Source organism: Brienomyrus brachyistius, chromosome 4, assembly GCF_023856365.1.
Source record: "Brienomyrus brachyistius isolate T26 chromosome 4, BBRACH_0.4, whole genome shotgun sequence".
In the NCBI taxonomy this organism is placed as follows: domain Eukaryota; kingdom Metazoa; phylum Chordata; class Actinopteri; order Osteoglossiformes; family Mormyridae; genus Brienomyrus; species Brienomyrus brachyistius.
Genome location: NC_064536.1, coordinates 19949039 through 19967181, shown reverse-complemented (window position 1 = coordinate 19967181; position 18143 = coordinate 19949039). Strand labels below are relative to the sequence as shown.

The 18143-nt window shown below is 42.0% G+C and overlaps 3 protein-coding genes across 3 annotated transcripts in view; 2 read left to right on the top strand and 1 right to left on the bottom strand.

The window, feature by feature from the left end:
- LOC125739605 (NACHT, LRR and PYD domains-containing protein 12-like) overlaps positions 1-689 on the top strand; it is a 728681-nt gene extending 727992 nt beyond the window's left edge. Inside the window, exon 20 of the mRNA XM_049009881.1 lies at positions 79-689. Within this exon, the coding sequence (XP_048865838.1) occupies positions 79-540 (462 nt within the window). The 3' untranslated portion in view covers positions 541-689. The remainder of the gene's footprint in view (positions 1-78) is intronic.
- Positions 1-18143, bottom strand: part of LOC125739643 (GTPase IMAP family member 4) — a 386756-nt gene that overhangs the window by 77317 nt on the left and 291296 nt on the right. The gene's annotated exons all lie outside the window — the stretch shown is intronic.
- The window catches only part of LOC125739603 (NACHT, LRR and PYD domains-containing protein 3-like), an 83473-nt gene continuing 75139 nt past the window's right edge, over positions 9810-18143 (top strand). Inside the window, exons 1-4 of the mRNA XM_049009877.1 lie at positions 9810-9873; positions 12699-12812; positions 14297-14410; positions 16831-16944. Of these exons, the coding sequence (XP_048865834.1) occupies positions 9812-9873; positions 12699-12812; positions 14297-14410; positions 16831-16944 (404 nt within the window). The 5' untranslated portion in view covers positions 9810-9811. The remainder of the gene's footprint in view (positions 9874-12698; positions 12813-14296; positions 14411-16830; positions 16945-18143) is intronic.

Here is an 18143-nt window from a genome sequence, read left to right as displayed (position 1 = left end):
CTACAGACTCCTGCCAGCTGACGCTGGACCCCAACACAGCAAACAGCCGCCTGTCTCTGTCAGAGGTGGAACAGGAAGGTGATATGGGGGGCAGAGCAGCCATATCCTGATCATCCAGAGAGATTTGACTGCTGGCCCCAAGTTCTGTGCAGAGAGAGTCTGACTGGCCGCTGTTATTGGGAGGCTGAGTGGAGTGGAGATGGAGTCTGGATAGCAGTGACTTATAAAGCACTCGGGAGGAAAGGATCGAGTTATGACTGTCGGCTTGGATTCAATGACAAGTCATGGATGCTGTTCTGCTCTCCTGACAGTTACTCTGTCTGGCACAATGATAAACAGACTGTCATACCCATAAAGTCCTCAGGCTCCCGCAGAGTAGGAGTGTATCTGGACCAGGCGGCTGGTACTCTGTCCTTCTACAGAGTCTCCTCTGATGGACTGACCCTCCTGTACAGCTTCACCTCCTCATTCACTGAACCCCTCTATCCAGGGTTTTATGTTTATGCAAACTCCCCCGTGTCGCTGTGCATGCTGGGATAGCTCACTGTGTGCTGGAGGAATCATTTTTACCTTATCAGAGTGTCACATGTCGCTGCTTCTCCACGGCAAAAAGGTAAAATCTCTGCTTTATAACCAGTATAACCCTTTTTACTCTGTCTGACGTGTGACGTATGTTAGACAGAAATAAATGACTGAGCAAACATGCAAATGGACTGTTTTTTGTCTGATGAAAATATAATGAAATGTAATCCTGTTGAGTGGGGGGGGCTTTTTCCCTCATATGTACATTTTATATATTTCTGTCTGTATATTGTATTTGCTGCCTGTACATTCACAATAAAAGCTTCCTATTCTATCCTATTAATGTCCTTGTTCGGCGCTGCTCAAAGCATAAGTGAGGTAACTGAGTAACGTAAAACATATTGTGGCAGTATGACTATTTTAAGTACCTGTGCCTTTAAATGTGCGGGCCGATTTGTATTGTAATTCGTGGTAGCGCCCTATAAAAATGGCAGTGGTTGGCTGGGGGTCGAACGCTGGCAAGGTTCTTCCGGTTACCTGACTTCGTGGTAAAGATCTGCATACGACGGATTTATTGGAGGCGGCTGTTTGGTAGGTGGCAGCGGGTACGCTTTATTCCATTCTGTTTCGGCTCACTTGTACTCAACCGGTGGGTGCACGTTGCTGCGGGTAAATGGTGGGGCTGGCGACTTGTAATGGGCTTGTGTAAAATCGCCCGTAAGTTCGATCTAGGTTCGTGATTGTGGGTTTTAATTAACTTGTTTTGCCTGGCGCCATCCTTTGCAGGCAACGTGGAGGGAGTTTATCCGGCTGGTTGGAGATCACTACGCCATTAAGCATTGCTGCTCTGCCTGCTTTTACAGCTGCGGTCTGGATTGCCTGTCCTGCAGTTGCTGCTGCTTTGTCTCTTTGTCTCTGCTCTTGTCTTCTCTCCCTTTTTGTATTGAATGTGGGGATTGGTAGCTTTTTATTCCTTGCTTAACTGCAAGGATTAACTGTTTGAAGTGAGGGATTTTATTTTGTGTGTTTTGGTTTTATCTCGTCGTGTGGATGGTGTTTTTAATTTCGTTGTAATAAAAGATTGTAAGTGGAGTCACGTCTCTTGCTGCCGTGTATAACGGACCTGAGTGCCTTTCTCTTGGAGTTTCATTTAGCTTAGGAACTATTTCCCTGGGTGCAATTCCCAGGGTGGCGTAGTCGGTGTTTTAAGGGGAGGTTCCCCTGAACTCTGAGCCCAGCGCTGCGACAATATAATATAATTAAACAAATACACTTTACTGTAATTTCACTGACACGATTAGATTAAATCAGCATATATAACAACCATGTAAAAGGAGACGGGAGACAAAACAGCGAAAGCAAAAAATATCCGTAGAGTTAAAAACAAAAGTTATAAATCAGCAACACACGTTAGAATAAATGATCAAAATACAACAAACAAGAATAAAAATTTCCTAACTAAAACGATGAACTGCTACATTTGACAATCGACAAGTATATTAGCAAAGGGCGTCCCTCTCACCCCCTTTAAAAATGGGTTTAAAAAGAGTCGAGGAGAAAAGCCGAACTAAGTAAATAATTGCACAAATAATTAACACTATAACGCCTCATGTATCATATTTGATACCAATATTTCTAAGACCTATACGTCAGTAATAGGATTACCGCTTTCCTCAAAAACACGCTGTATATAATCCTATACCTTTATTCTGCCCTCTGGTGGATGACGTATGTACTGCAGGTGGAAAACGTCTTTTTTTTCGAAGAATCAAGGACGGCTGCACGCAGGTTGTAGCCGGCAGGATTTTCACGGGATAAAAGTCCTATTTTTGGAACAGTTACAGTAAGCGCAATGTAGAGAAAATAAATTATATTTCAAAATGAGTATTTATTAATGTGAACTAACTCATAATAACAATATATCATGAAATATTTTACAGAAAAACGTGGTGAAACTGTGTGTATCAAACATGATACTACGGGTATGTAAATGCATTATATTTTGTTAGTGCATCAGGTGTTGTTGTCAATTTCTTGATTAAATTTGTACTGTTTGCCATAATACAAACAACAATTAATATATTACTCAATTTAAGCTTGATTATTTCTAGTATTCATTTTCAGAATTTGACATTCATGTAATTGTGAATAGTCAATATATAGTTTGTAAATGTAACGATGCATATTGTGTGTATGATTCTGATTTGTACATTTATATGGCAAAAACGTACAGTGTAGAAGATGTCCTGAATATACTAATTGATGGAAATTCAAGTGACTTGGAGCAGTTAGGGGAGGAAGATGATGACAGTAGTGAAGAAAGGAGTCCTAAGGGAGTGTCTAATGAAGAGGGATCAGATACTAGTGATGAAGATATGAGAGATGAAAGTGTAGCAGAATCAGACAGCAGTACAGTCAAAACAAAGCAGGGCAGAGCAGTCAGCAAAGGACAAAGTGACACAGAAAGAGTGCAGGTGGAGAAAAGTACCATTTGAACCTCCAAATGTTGAGTTTGATGGATATGTTGAGGACGTCTCTGTAGAAAGGTCAGAACGGACTCCTTGCATGTATTTCAGTCAGTTTATTACTGATTAAATGATTCAGGAGACTCTGCTGTGCGTCTTGATGTGAGAAAGGACGGCGTTGACCATTTGCCAACATGGGAAACAAGGCAGAGATGCAGGCACTGCCCTGGAAGTCACTTCTCACATGTCTACTGTGCAAAATGCAAAGTCAACCTTTGTCTAAACAAAGACAGAAATTGCTTTTTGGCCTTCCATGAAAAGTAAACATGTAAAACATGTGTAAGTGTGCCAAGTGTTTTCTAAAGGCACAGAAAATGTATTTTCTGACATTTTGACGTATTTTGACAAAATATTATCAGTACAGGGGCGGCATGGTGGTGCAGTGGTTAGCACTGTTGCCTCACACCTCTGGGACCCTGGTTCAAATCTCCGCCTGGGTCACATGTGTGTGGAGTTTGCATGTTCTCCCCATGTCGTCGTGGGGTCTCCTCCGGGTACTCCGGTTTCCCCCCACAGTCCAAAAACATGCTGAGGCTAATTGGACTTGCTAAATTGCCCATAGGAATGCATGTGAGAGTGAATGGTGTGTGAGTGTGCCCTGCGATGGGCTGGCCCCCCATCCTGGGTTGTTCCCTGCCTCGTGCCCATTGCTTCTGGGATAGGCTCCGGACCCCCCGCGACCCATTAGGATAAGCGGTTTGGAAAATGGATGGATGGATGGATAAACTATTACTTAATAATTCAGGCTCTACAGGGTCAAAAATAAAGTGTAACAAATTTTTATTTCTCACAAAACATTCGTTTTAACATCAGAGGGCTGAACCTCACGTCCGCCCCCTACTGCCCTCCTGAGGTAACTGCGGGTTTCCCGTCGGTCTCAGCACGTGAGACGCTGCGGTCCCTCAGTTAACGTTCCCATCACAACACGTCAGATATGGACCAATGTGGACAGCATTCTGATTTCACTACATGCCTGATCGTCAATGATGCACTACATGTGATTCCAAACTTTATATTTTGGTCTAAATTTCTTCTTTTTAATCCACACAATTTAGGAATAAGATTATCAGATGCAATGTGTCCCACAAAACACTCACAGTGGCATTGCAGTAATACAGATATACCCCTGAACACAGTGGAAAGGTGGATTCTTACTCTGACGTTCCTCTCCTTCCTCAGGTGATGAGCTATTGGCCTCTTGCAAAATGATATGAGTTACATCACTGATACACTGAGCATCTAAATAATAATATGTCTTGTTTCCAAACTTTTCACTCACCCTGCAAAGACATTTCTAGTCATTCTCAAAGAAATGCATATGTACATATATAAATATGCATGCAGGGGGGGGGGGGTTAAATGTCAGAAGGGGTGAGTGTAGTCAGGCAATTTTTAGGCCACTTTATTTCACTTTCTGTGACTGTTTTTGGAATGTTTTCGTTTATTTCAAGGTCAATTTAATTTGCATAGTTGATTCATTCATTAACTTTGCTTGGAATAATAAAACACAGTAGTTTAGTATGAATTTTGTTTGGTGGAAATGCACTCAAAATGGCCACCGTCTTGTTCAGATAAGAGTCCCATACACATGGAGCACTTTGAGCAGAGCGAGGACGCTGCCATTTAGGAGATATCAAAGAACAAACTGCCCTGGCTCAGAAAAAGGAGGGAAAACAGGGGAAGCTGATGATTCTCCTTCAGCATCACAAGGTGGAGAAACGAGGATGCAGGAGAGGATTCCCATCCTGGGCAGCATATTGCAGGGCGGGGCGACGACCCCCAGCTCCTCAGGCAGCAGCAGGCTGGGGGGCCCCGCGTGTGAAAATGCCCAGCTGCTCTCACAGCCGTTGAAAGAGAGTGTCGTGATATTTCAGGCGAGCTTTTGGTTTCAGAACTTAGGAGCCAGTTCACACACAGTCAGTGAGTATTGTGAGGACTCAATGAACGGAGGCTGAAGTTGTATAAAAGGCATGTATTTATTTCTACCTAAAACTGTACTAACATAAGACAGACATTGACTTAAACAACAAACAAAAATTAATGGAATGATCTGCTTTCCAGGATTGATAATATATACCTTGATTCAGTCTTTTAACACAGAATAGTACAAGACAAATAAGTGCTAACGGACCATAAAGATCAAATAAGAGCCAACGGAGGAATGTAAAGGGGGGGGGGGGGTGTTAAATAAAGAAAGAAAAAACCTCTGATAGTTAGGAGACCCACTGAGATACCTGGTGACATTATTTACATTATTTAATTTTCACGATTCCTCTGATTTAACCATGAGAGCTTGTATGCAGGGGTAGCTGTACATATATATTTATCCATATTTATATAATGGTTCAAGTGAGAAGGGTAAGATAGGTGATACTCTGTGAAACACGGTTATAAGGGCGGCACACAAAACACTAAGACTGTCTAAGGACACAGACTGACATAACCTATATGGATACTGAGACTAGCAATAATAAGTAAACCCACATACAGGGTATATACAGGCCAAACTTAAAAGAGAACTTTCTTCAGGGTGTTGGGTGAGTCTGTGGATTGTAAGGCAGGATGGAAAGGGGGGGTTGCGTGCCAAGTTGAGGGACCCCTATCCTTGAGGTCCATTCTACCACCCGTAGGTCCCTAAATCTTTGAGCCATAAAAGCTGGAATGCTGGTCTCCCTTGTTATCTGTGTGTGTATGTGTGTGTGTGTGTGTGTGTGGGGGGGGGGGGGGGGGGGGGTCACTAACCCCCCTTTGGCCGACAAGTACCTCTCATACCAGGCTAGGCCTTGTCTCAGGCAACCTGGAATCTCAGCCCTGTCATATGTGTGTGTGTGTGTGTGTGTGTGTGTGTGATCCTACACTGGACAATTTCCTGCTCCATTCACACATGGGGGTCAATGGGGGTTAATCAGAAATTACCCCAACTTTATACTAAGTAGCATACAGGATAAACTCCTTTTACCATCCGGTACGACTGATTCAGATATTTGTGTTCACATGTACAGCCCCTCTGGGGAATGTGAAGAACAGTCCGGGTGACAGTGCATGTCTGAACGGGACGAAAATGACAGAAACACAAAGTCAGAGATAAATCAGTCTAAACTAAACGAGCTTCACAAGGATGATTGATATTTCTTTAGTGAACATTCAGAAATCGTTTGCTAACCCTGCACACTGGAAACTCCCAGCCCAGACCTGCACACATCTATGTGTCTAAAGTTCACAGGGCAAAGTCTCACTCGCATGCTGAGGACAATTTAGAGACACTAATTCACCAAACTGCATGATCTTGGACAGTGGGAGGAAACCTGAGGAAACACAAAGGAACACGGGGAGAACATGCAAGCTGTACGTGCAGAACCAGGAGTGGGAACCACACCTACAAGCCTGGAGGCGTGAAGTGAGAGCAGCTGGTCTGAAGTCCTGAAGGGAGCTGGAGCGCCCTTTCTTTGGAACAGTGTGGAGCCGTCCTGCAATACTGCTTATCCTGTACAGGGGGGTGGGGAGCCTGGAGCCTGTCCCAGGTGGCACAGGGCGGGGGACACAATGGATAGGATACTAGTTTATAGCAGAGCACAGACTCACACACACAATCACACACTAAAGACAGCGTCGAGATCCTAATCGTCTGACCACATGTTTTCAGTCTCTGAAAGACAAAGAGAAAACTCATGTTGGGGGAACATGCAAACTTCACATACAGAGTGGGGTGGGGGGGAATGTAACCTTACAGGTGGTCTCCAGCCACTACTGCTGTGTAGGTTTTCTGCATGAGAAAATCCCTCAGTAATGGTTTAACCCTGATAAGGTCTCATCTGATAAGTGAACGTTTGACATTTTACTGGTTTATGTGTCACCAGTAAGACTGTATGAAATGTACCCAACATAGATGAACAGTGTCAGCTAAAAGAGCCGACTATCACAGCACCTGCGTCATTTTAATGTTCACTAATATTGCTTCCAAAATATACACACATGGACGGCTCTTGTGTTTTCTTTTATTTTTCTATAATGTCTTGTGATGTCTTGGTCTCTCCATGTTTCCATTGACAAATTTTATCCTGGGGAATAAAATGTGACCTTCAGGACCCCCCTTGAAGTAATTTTAAAAGTTGACCACTGTGAAAAATTGCATATTTTTTATTACATTTATTTTCATGTTATTTATTTCTGTACAAAAGATGACATACACTAGATTTAATAAGATTCTTATTTCTTTGTTGCTTTTTGTAAATTGATAATAGCTGATTTTTAGTTGTTCATTCTGTATCACTCAGTTTAACTGAAAGTCCTATTAACTGCCCAACACATGTCATGGGACCCTATTGTCAGTGTAATACTGTAATGACAATGCAGGGCAGTTAGTCTCAATAAACGTGGTCTGGACGGATTGCTTTGTGCACTGGTGTGCAGGCATGTTGGAACAGGAAGGGGCAATCCCCGAACTGTTCTCCCAAAGTTGAGAGCATGAAATTGTCCAAAATGGAACTAAGGGGCCAAGCCCAACCCCTGAAAAACAACCCCAAACCATAACCCCCCTCCACCAAACTTTACAGTTGGCACAATGCAGTCAGGTAAGTCTTGTTCTCTTGGCAAATGCCAAACCCAGACTCGTCCATCGGATTGCCAGACAAAGATGCATTTGGCTCTAGAGGCCAGTGGTGGCATGCCTGTGACTTCAAATATGATTTAAATGATCTTTAAATAAAAATTAAACAGACAATAAACAAAAATGTTAATAAAAATGACCTGTCATTCCCTGCTCGTCCGATCCTCCCGTGTGCCACGCCCCCTCATCTACCCCATGTGGAATCCCCGTTTTACCAGCCGTTTCTAGTTGTGTCTAATTAGTCTGGTGTATTTAAGTCAGCGTTAAGTTTCTTTCCCCAGTCCGGTCATTGATATCCCTCCTTGTATAGTGTTTCATGTTCCTTGGTGTTTTCTAATTAGAACCTTCATTTGCTTGATTTCCCGGGTTCTGTGCTGCTTCCCTGCTCCTGACCCAGCGCAGGACAGAATGACCAGACTCTGTACCTGTTTTGTGTGTCAGTCCTGTTCCCTGTGCTTAGTTGATGTTTTTGCCTTTTGTTTCCCCAGGTGCCATCGTGTCATTGACGTCCCTCCTTCTATAGTGTATCATGTTCCTTGGTGTTTAAAACCTTAGTTCGCCCGATTTCCCGGCTCCTGTGTTGCTTCCCCACTCCGTGCCCGACCCAGAATAGGACATTACCATACAGAATAATCATACTGTTGTTTCATATTGGACATACACATTTATATAACCGAGATAATTCAACATTAATTAAGAATGAGCTAAAAAAATTGAGAGATTAATTTTTATTTCATCAGCAGTGAATGTGTTTTCATATTTACTACACTGTTGCAAGGTTTTTGCATACATGCCACCACAATTGTGAATATCACTGTGAGGTTGTCCTCTGTGATGTTTTTAAAATGTGTGCTTTGGTGTTTTTTAATAAGAGCTAATAAGAAGAACATAACAGGAACTAAAACAGACTTAAAAAAAACATTTTTGTTTTGGAGCCGCTAGTGGATCGTCACCTGTTTTCCCGCCTGTGTCATGCCGCACTGTAACACACCTCTAGTGCGCATGTGTATGAGTGCGTGAATATCTGTATGTCAGTGCGTGTATATCTGTGTGTCAGTGCGTGTATATCTGTGTGTCAGTGCGTGTATATCTGTGTGTCAGTGCGTGTATATCTGTATGTCAGTGTGTGTATATCTGTGTGTCAGTGCGTGTATATCTGTGTGTCAGAGGGTGTATATCTGTGTGTCAGTGCGTGTATATCTGTGTGTCAGTGCGTGTATATCTGTATGTCAGTGTGTGTATATCTGTGTGTCAGTGCGTGTATATCTGTGTGTCAGTGCGTGTATATCTGTGTGTCAGTGTGTGTGACTGCGGTTGTGTGGTTGGTTGTCCAGGTTTTTAATTAATGTTTCAATGTTTGCATGCGCACTTCCTATTCACTCACAGTCACTGGTGCCCCGAGTGTCCATTCATAGTACAAAGGGTAGGAAATGTCATAAACGAGACAAACATGTTCTGCAAAGTGGGCTTTGAACAGTGGGCTCTGGGGGCCAATGCACACCCCTTGCATTTTTAGGTTACTTATGTTTGTACATGTTTATTAATTATTATATCGTAGCCATAATGTGCAATAGGGCAACACATACATGGGTTTGTAACTGTAAGAGAAAATAAGACACATGTAGTAAAGTGTACTTAGAGCAGAGGACCGTCTATGACAGTGCACACATCTCAGATCTGCTACTCCTATGAAACTATATATTATACATGCGTACAAGCATATCTGACAGAATCAGGTGGCGGCAGGAGCTTGTCCCCTTTCTCTCATTGTTACTTGTTATTAAGTGACATGGATAATATCCCCAAAAATCCTTCGCCGGGGAACTGAGTCCGTGTCCATTTCTGCTTAGACCGCTACCGCATTTGATACGCAGCGTTTCCTGTTTGTAAGTGGAAGTGAAAGTATTTTAATGCTGGACTCTTCATTTTGTCAAGAAACACGGATAAGATTGTGTATTGCAAGGTAAGATTTTAGTCAACAGATACAACTTAAAATAGAATAAGCTATATTTGGGAGTGTATTATATATATTTGACCTATATATAGCGGCTGCCCGTTGCATGAAGTAGCTACTAGATATTATGCATGTATGTTACTATTTACGCTTCGTGTTCATAGAGGCCCCAGCATCAGTCATCTGTTCTAGATCGGCACAAAAATGGGGGGAGCGGCTTCTGAAATTACCCCCCCAGCAGTGTGTAAAACAAAGACAACAGAGAGGTAAGACAGAACCTATGTGTTTATACTGCTTTACAAACAGTCATAAAAAAAAAAATGTTCTAGCATTTTCGAAAGAGAGAATAATCAGTCTTAATTCACTTCCTCGAGACTTGACTAATTCAGGTACCTGGGATAGATGATTTATGTTTATCATTTATTAAATTTATGACATTTTATTTCCTTCAAGAATTTACATTTAATTGTACTCCCTGGACACTGTCCTCAGCTGCCACCTAGCGCTGATTCTTCCATTTTCACGACATCTTTGGGGCGCGAGATGATTTTCTGAATAGAGTATACTAAAATGCAGTTTATATTTTCGGTCTTCGCAACCAATCAGAACATTGTTATCAGTATTCAGTAGCAGTCGAGAATTCGGTTGGAAATTACTTTTTTGGTAACTTGGTGAAATTTATTGTGGGGACCCCCATTTAAGGCTACATTTATAAATCATAAAGCAGTGGTTCCCAAACTTTCTCTGCAGAGCTCCCTTTTTTAGATAAGAACATTATTGACCCCCCCCCCCCCTTCCTCCGCATTCAAACTACACAGGCTCAGATTCAAACTTTATTTGAAATACAGCTCCCTTTTTCTAATTGAGCGAAACAAATGCTATTACAAATGGGGCAATTTCACCAGTGTGAGAGAAATAAGTTATAAAAAGGAATACAGAACTGTCTCCACAAAAAAAATTAACCAGTTCCCAGTCAGAAAAAAATATTAAAAGGGGATCATCTCAAGTCTCACACTTTTCAGTGGCTTGTGTGGGATTGTTTTATGCTGCAAATCTTCTCAATTTGGGGTTTCAGCTGGGAAACATTCACTCTTGGTTCCTTTTCAATATCCAGCTTTAAGCTGTATTTTGTCTTAATAGAGGCCACAGCAGAAAAACCTACCTGACATAGGTAAGATGTAGCAAAAGGAAAGAGTGTGACCACAGCTTTCCCTCCTAGCACTGGGTAATCCCTCTCCACTCCAGTCCAAAATACAGCCAGTGTTCTAGATTTAACTTGCAGCGTCACTGATGAATCTGAGGTGACATCAATGAACAGTGGCCTGTACAACGAAGCGGGGTTACTGGCTTATCGGGGTAACTTGTCGGATTTAAGGTAGTCTGGGCAACATGAAAGTGAACGAATATATAGTCAATTTAAACTGTGGTACCTTAAATCCGAGAAGTTACCCCAAAAAGCCAGTAACTCCGTTCTACAGACCACTGTTCCTCCGCTGCAGCGCTGAAATCCTCATACACTGAAGGGGTCTCAGATCCAGTCAATTTTTTTAGGATCCACTGTTGGGAAATACTTCTGGAAATATTTTTGTAGGGTAGAGAGGTGAGCTTTCGTGCATAGGATGATTATGTTCTGAAGCTTTTTGAGCTCAATGAATGTTTTCAGGTTCCAAAATGAGTCTATATTTCCCTCAGTAACTCGCTACTTCCACATCTCCGGTTTACTTGTGAATAATGTGATTTTATCTGCCTGATGTGGAAGGTGTATGTTGGTACCTTGCATCTGTAGATTTAGTTCATTGAGTTTCTGAAACATGTCACCCAGGTATGCAACTTTCAGGAGGAATTTGTAATTTTTAAGCTTATTGGCAAACTCGTGACCCTCTTCCTCCATGAAAGCGCTGATCTCATCTCGGAGCTCAAATATTCTGGTAAAAACTTTCCCACGTCACAGACAACGATCCTCACTGTAAAAAAAAGCAGCTGTGTGGTTGGAGCCCATTTCCTCACACAGGGCAGGAAAAAATCTGAGCCTTGACGGGGCGTGTTTTACTGTAGGTTACTGCAGCAATGACATCGTTCGTTATTACATCGTTCAGCTTGGGATTCAGCTGTTTATATGCCAGCGCTTCTCGAAGGATCATACAGTGTGTCCACTGCACATGAGGAGAGATGCGCTTCATGAGCGCTTGTAGCCCGCCCCGTTCCCCAGCTATAGCCTGAGCCCCGTCTGTGCAGATCCACGCACAGTCCTCCCATTCCAGATCAGCCTCTCTCATATAAGCGTTAATGATTTTAAACATTTCTTCTGCAGTGGCTCTGCCAGTGATTTGCTTACAGAACACCAAATCTTTCTTGAAATCCTCGGTATCGGTATATCTGATGTACGTTATGAATAAACTGTCTCTGTTACTGTCAGTCGCTTCATCCACCTGCAGCGTGAAGTGGCGGCTGTCCCACACCTTGTCAGTCAGCTGCTCCTCTATGTCTTCTGACATGTCATGAATGCGCCTCGCGATCGTATTGTTTGATAATGGAATTGCCTTTAACTTGCTGGCTGTTGCTTCGTCAGTCATACTGTACTTGCAACGATATCGATAGTGGAGGGAAGTATTAATTACTGTGCGGTTTTTACACTGAACAGCTCGGTTGACAACTTTATATGATGCCAGTTGATCGTTTTTAGGCAAATATGTAACTTTAGTAATGATGCTTTGTTGTGCATGGCAGTCTGTGGGATTTCATTTAAATAAATCAACTGGCTTATCTTTATGCTTAGGGTATATTGTCTCCAAATGACGTCTTTGTTTGGCTTCAGACTGATAGCAGCGAGTATTTTCATACACACAACACAATGTCGTCTCTCCTCGTTACTCACCGTTGTCGTTGTGAAACCAAGGGCCAGATATGACTCATCATATTTTCTCCTCTTTGCTTTGGAGCTTGAACTTGCAGCTGATGAAGATGCTTCATGGCATATCAAAGTACATGAAGACAGAGCAGAAGGTTAAACAGCTGAAGGTTTAATGTGACCCTGTCCACAGTACATGGATTATATTTATATAATGAGTATTTTTCCTCTCACTGTCCACAGTGTCCTGATGGAGAGAGCAGGCTCACCTGTACCCAGCTCTGTTTCCATGAAGAGTGACCAGTCAATGGACCAACCAATCTTATTCAGTGAGGGACGTTTTCCTACAGATCAAAGGTAAATATACATTTAAACATTGTTTAAAACACTCAGACTCTCAGTCAAAACATATACAGGCACACACAAGCTAATAGAAAAAAATTCAACTTTGAAATGTTTTTTACTTTTGCAAATCCCATTGTCTTTGAAATTTTAAACAGATGTTTTGTCTGTCTTCTATATAAATCACGTCTGAGGTAAAAGGATGAACATTATTGTAAGGACTGACTTCTTGTGAGCTGGAATTAGAAGGTTGATTGAAAAGTGCATTTTAAATGTCAATCCTCAGCATACAGCTGGAAAAGAGCTACTGCTCTATATTGATTAAGCATGACTGGATCTCATCCACGTCACAGACAACGAGCCTCACTGTAAAAAAAAAAGCAGCTGTGTGGTTGGAGCCTATTTCCTCACACAGGGCAGGAAAAAATCTGAGCCTTGATGGGGCGTGTTTTACTGTAGGTTACTGCAGCGATGACATCGTTCGTTATTACATCGTTCAGCTTGGGATTCAGCTGTATATATGCCAGCGCTTCTCGAAGGATCATACAGTGTGTCCACTGCACATGGGGAGAGATGCGCTTCATGAGCGCTTGTAGCCCACGCTGTTTCCCAGCCATAGCCTGAGCCCCGTCTGTGCAGATCCACGCACAGTCCTCCCATTCCAGATCAGCCTCTCTCATATAAGCGTTAATGATTTTAAACATTTCTTCTGCAGTGGCTCTGCCAGTGATTCGCTTACAGTACAGCAAATCTTTCTTGAAATTCTCGGTATCGGTATATCTGATGTACGTTATGAATAAACTGTCTCTGTTACTGTCAGTCGCTTCATCCACCTGCAGCGTGAAGTGGCGGCTGTCCCACACCTTGTCAGTCAGCTGCTCCTCTATGTCTTCTGACATGTCTTGAATGCGCCTCGCGATCGTGTTGTTTGATAATGGAATTGCCTTTAACTTGCTGGCTGTTGCTTCGTCAGTCATACTGTACTTGCAATGATATCGATAGTGGAGGGAAGTATTAATTACTGTGCGGTTTTTACACTGAACAGCTCGATAGACAACTTCATATGATGCCAGTTGAGCGTTTTTAGGCAAAGATGTAGCTTTAGTAATAATGCTTTGCTGTGCATGGCAGTTTGTAAGATTTCATTTAAAGAAATCAACTGGCTTATCTTCATGCTTAGGGTATATTGTCTCCAAATGACGTCTTAATTTGTTTGGCTTCAGACTGACAGCAGCGAGTATTTTCAGACACACAACACAATGTCGTCTCTCCTCGTTACTCACCATTGTCGTTGTGAAACCAAGGGCCAGATATGACTCATCATATTGTCTCCGCTTTGCTTTGGAGCTTGAACTTGCAGCTGATGAAGATGCTTCATGGCATATCAAAGTACATGAAGACAGAGCAGAAGGTTAAACAGCTGAAGGTTTAATGTAACACTGTCCACAGTATATGGATTATATTTATATAATGAGTATTTTTCCTCTCACTGTCCACAGTGTCCTGATGGAGAGAGCAGGCTCACCTGCACCCAGCTGTGCTTCCATGAAGAGTGACCAGTCAATGGACCAACCAATCTTATTCAGTGAGGGACGTTTTCCTACAGATCAAAGGTAAATATACATTTAAACATTGTTTAAAACACTCAGACTCTCAGTCAAAACATATACAGGCACACACAAGCTAATAGAAAAAAATTCAACTTTGAAATGTTTTTTACTTTTGCAAATCCCATTGTCTTTGAAATTTTAAATAGATGTTTTGTCTGTCTTCTATATAAATCACGTCTGAGGTAAAAGGATGAACATTATTGTAAAGACTGACTTCTTGTGAGCTGGAATTAGAAGGTTGATTGAAAAGTGCATTTTAAATGTCAATCCTCAGCATGCAGCTGGAAAACAGCTACTGCTCTATATTGATTAAGCATGACTGGATTGTCTTCTTCTGGGACGGATGTTTCTGTTTTGATAATAAATTGATTCTCATGGGCTCTTTAGCTCTCTTCAGAATTTGGGGTTGTAGCTGGGAAACAGTCACTCTTGTTTCCTTTTCAATGTCCAGCTTTGAGCTGTATTTTGTCTTAATAAAGGCCACAGCAGAAAAACCTACCTGACATAGGTAACATGTAGCAAAAGGAAGGAATGTGACCACAGCTTTCCCTCCTAGCACTGGGTAATCCTTCTCCACTCTAGTCCAAACTGCAGCCAGTGTTCTAGATTTAACTTGCAGCCTCATTGATGAATCTGAGGTGACATCAATGAACAGTGGTCTGTACTACGGAGTCATTGGCTTATCGGGCTAACTTGTCGGATTTAAGGTAGTCTGGGCAACATGTAATTGAACGAATATATAGTCAATTTAAACAGTGGTACCTTAAATCCGACAAGTTACCCCGAAAAGCCAGTAACTCCGTTGTACAGACCACTGTTCCTCCGCTGCAGTGCTGAAATCCTCATACACTGAAGGGGTCTCAGATCCAGTCAAATTTTTTAGGATCCACTGTTGGGAAATACTTCTGGAAATATTTTTGTAGGGTAGAGAGGTGAGCTTTCGTGCATAGGATGATTATGTTCTGAAGTTTGTTGAGCTCAATGAATGTTTTCAAGTTCCAAAATGAGTCTATATTTCTCTCAGTAACTCGCTACTTCCACATCTCCAGTTTTCTTGCGAATGATGTGATTTTATCTGCCTGATGTGGAAGGTGTGTGTTGGTACCTTGCATCTGTAGATTTAGTTCATTGACTTTCCGAAACATGTCACCCAGGTATGCAACTTTCAGGAGGAATGTGTAATTTCTAAACTTATTGGCAAACTCGTGACCCTCTTCCTCCATGAAAGCACTGATCTCATCTCGGAGCTCAAATATTCTGGTAAAAACTTTCCCATGTCACAACCAACAAACCTCACTGTAAAAAAAGCAGCTGTGTGGTTGGAGCCTATTTCCTCACACAGGGCAGGAAAAAATCTGAGCCTTGACGGGGCGTGTTTTACTGTAGGTTACTGCAGCGATGACATCGTTCGTTATTACATCGTTCAGCTTGGGATTCAGCTGTATATATGCCAGCGCTTCTCGAAGGATCATACAGTGTGTCCACTGCACATGGGGAGAGATGCGCTTCATGAGCGCTTGTAGCCCACGCTGTTTCCCAGCCATAGCCTGAGCCCCGTCTGTGCAGATCCACGCACAGTCCTCCCATTCCAGATCAGCCTCTCTCATATAAGCGTTAATGATTTTAAACATTTCTTCTGCAGTGGCTCTGCCAGTGATTTGCTTACAGAACACCAAATCTTTCTTGAAATCCTCGGTATCGGTATATCTGATGTACGTTATGAATAAACTGTCTCTGTTACTGTCAGTCGCTTCATCCACATGTAGCGTGAAGTGGCGGCTGTCCCACACCTTCTCAGTCAGCTGCTCCTCTATGTCTTCTGACATGTCATGAATGCGCCTCGCGATCGTATTGTTTGATAATGGAATTGCCTTTAACTTGCTGGCTGTTGCTTCGTCAGTCATACTGTACTTGAAACGATATCGATAGTGGAGGGAAGTATTAATTACTGTGCGGTTTTTACACTGAACTGCTCGGTAGACAACTTTATATGATGCCAGTTGATCGTTTTTAGGCAAATATGTAACTTTAGTAATGATGCTTTGTTGTACATGGCAGTCTGTGGGATTTCATTTAAAGAAATCCACTGGCTCATCTTCATGCTTAGGGTATATTGTCTCCAAATGACGTCTTAATTTGTTTGGCTTCAGACTGACAGCAGCGAGTATTTTCAGACACACAACAGAATGTCGTCTCTCCTCGTTACTCACCATTGTCGTTGTGAAACCAAGGGCCAGATATGACTCATCATATTGTCTTCTCTTTGCTTTGGAGCTTGAACTTGCAGCTGATGAAGATGCTTCATGGCATATCAAAGTACATGAAGACAGAGCAGAAGGTTAAACAGCTGAAGGTTTAATGTGACCCTGTCCACAGTACATGGATTATATTTATATGAGTATTTTTCCTCTCACTGTCCACAGTGTCCTGATGGAGAGAGCAGGCTCACCTGTACCCAGCTCTGTTTCCATGAAGAGTGACCAGTCAATAGACCGACCAATCTTATTCAGTGACAGACGTTTTCCTACAGATCAAAGGTGAATATACATTTAAACATTGTTTAAAACACTCAGACTCTCAGTCAAAACATATGCAGGCACACACAAGCTAATAGAAAAAAATTCAACTTTGAAATGTTTTTTACTTTTGCAAATCCCATTGTCTTTGAAGTTTTAAATAGATGTTTTGTCTGTCTTCTATATGAATCACGTCTGAGGTAAAAGGATGAACATTATTGTAAAGACTGACTTCTTGTGAGCTGGAATTAGAAGGTTGATTGAAAAGTGCATTTTAAATGTCAATCCTCAGCATGCAGCTGGAAAAGAGCTACTGCTCTATATTGATTAAGCATGACTGGATAATAGATTGTCTTCTTCTGGGACGGATGTTTCTGCTTTGATAATAAATAGATTCTCATGGGCTCTTTAGCTCTCTTCAGAATTTGAGGTTGCAGCTGGGAAACAGTTACTCTTGTTTCCTTTTCAATGTCCAGCTTTGAGCTGTATTTTGTCTTAATAAAGGCCACAGCAGAAAAACCTACCTGACATAGGTAACATGTAGCAAAAGGAAGGAATGTGACTACAGCTTTCCCTCCTAGCACTGGGTAATCCTTCTCCACTCCAGTCCAAACTGCAACCAGTGTTCTAGATTTAACTTGCAGCCTCATTGATAAATCTGAGGTGACATCAATGAACAGTGGTCTGTACTACGAAGCGGGGTTACTGGCTTATCGGGCTAACTTGTCGGATTTAAGGTAGTCTGGGCAACATGTAATTGAACGAATATATAGTCAATTTAAACTGTGGTACCTTAAATCCGACAAGTTACCCCGAAAAGCCAGTAACTCCGTTATACAAACCACTGTTCTTTTGCTGCAGCGCTGAAATCCTCATACACTGAAGGGGTCTCAGATCCAGTCAAATTTTTTAGGATCCACTGTTGGGAAATACTTCTGGAAATATTTTGTAGGGTAGAGAGGTGAGCTTTCGTGCATAGGATGATTATGTTCTGAAGTTTGTTGAGCTCAATGAATGTTTTCAAGTTCCAAAATGAGTCTATATTTCTCTCAGTAACTCGCTACTTCCACATCTCCAGTTTTCTTGCGAATGATGTGATTTTATCTGCCTGATGTGGAAGGTGTGTGTTGGTACCTTGCATCTGTAGATTTAGTTCATTGACTTTCTGAAACATGTCACCCAGGTATGCAACTTTCAGGAGGAATGTGTAATTTCTAAAC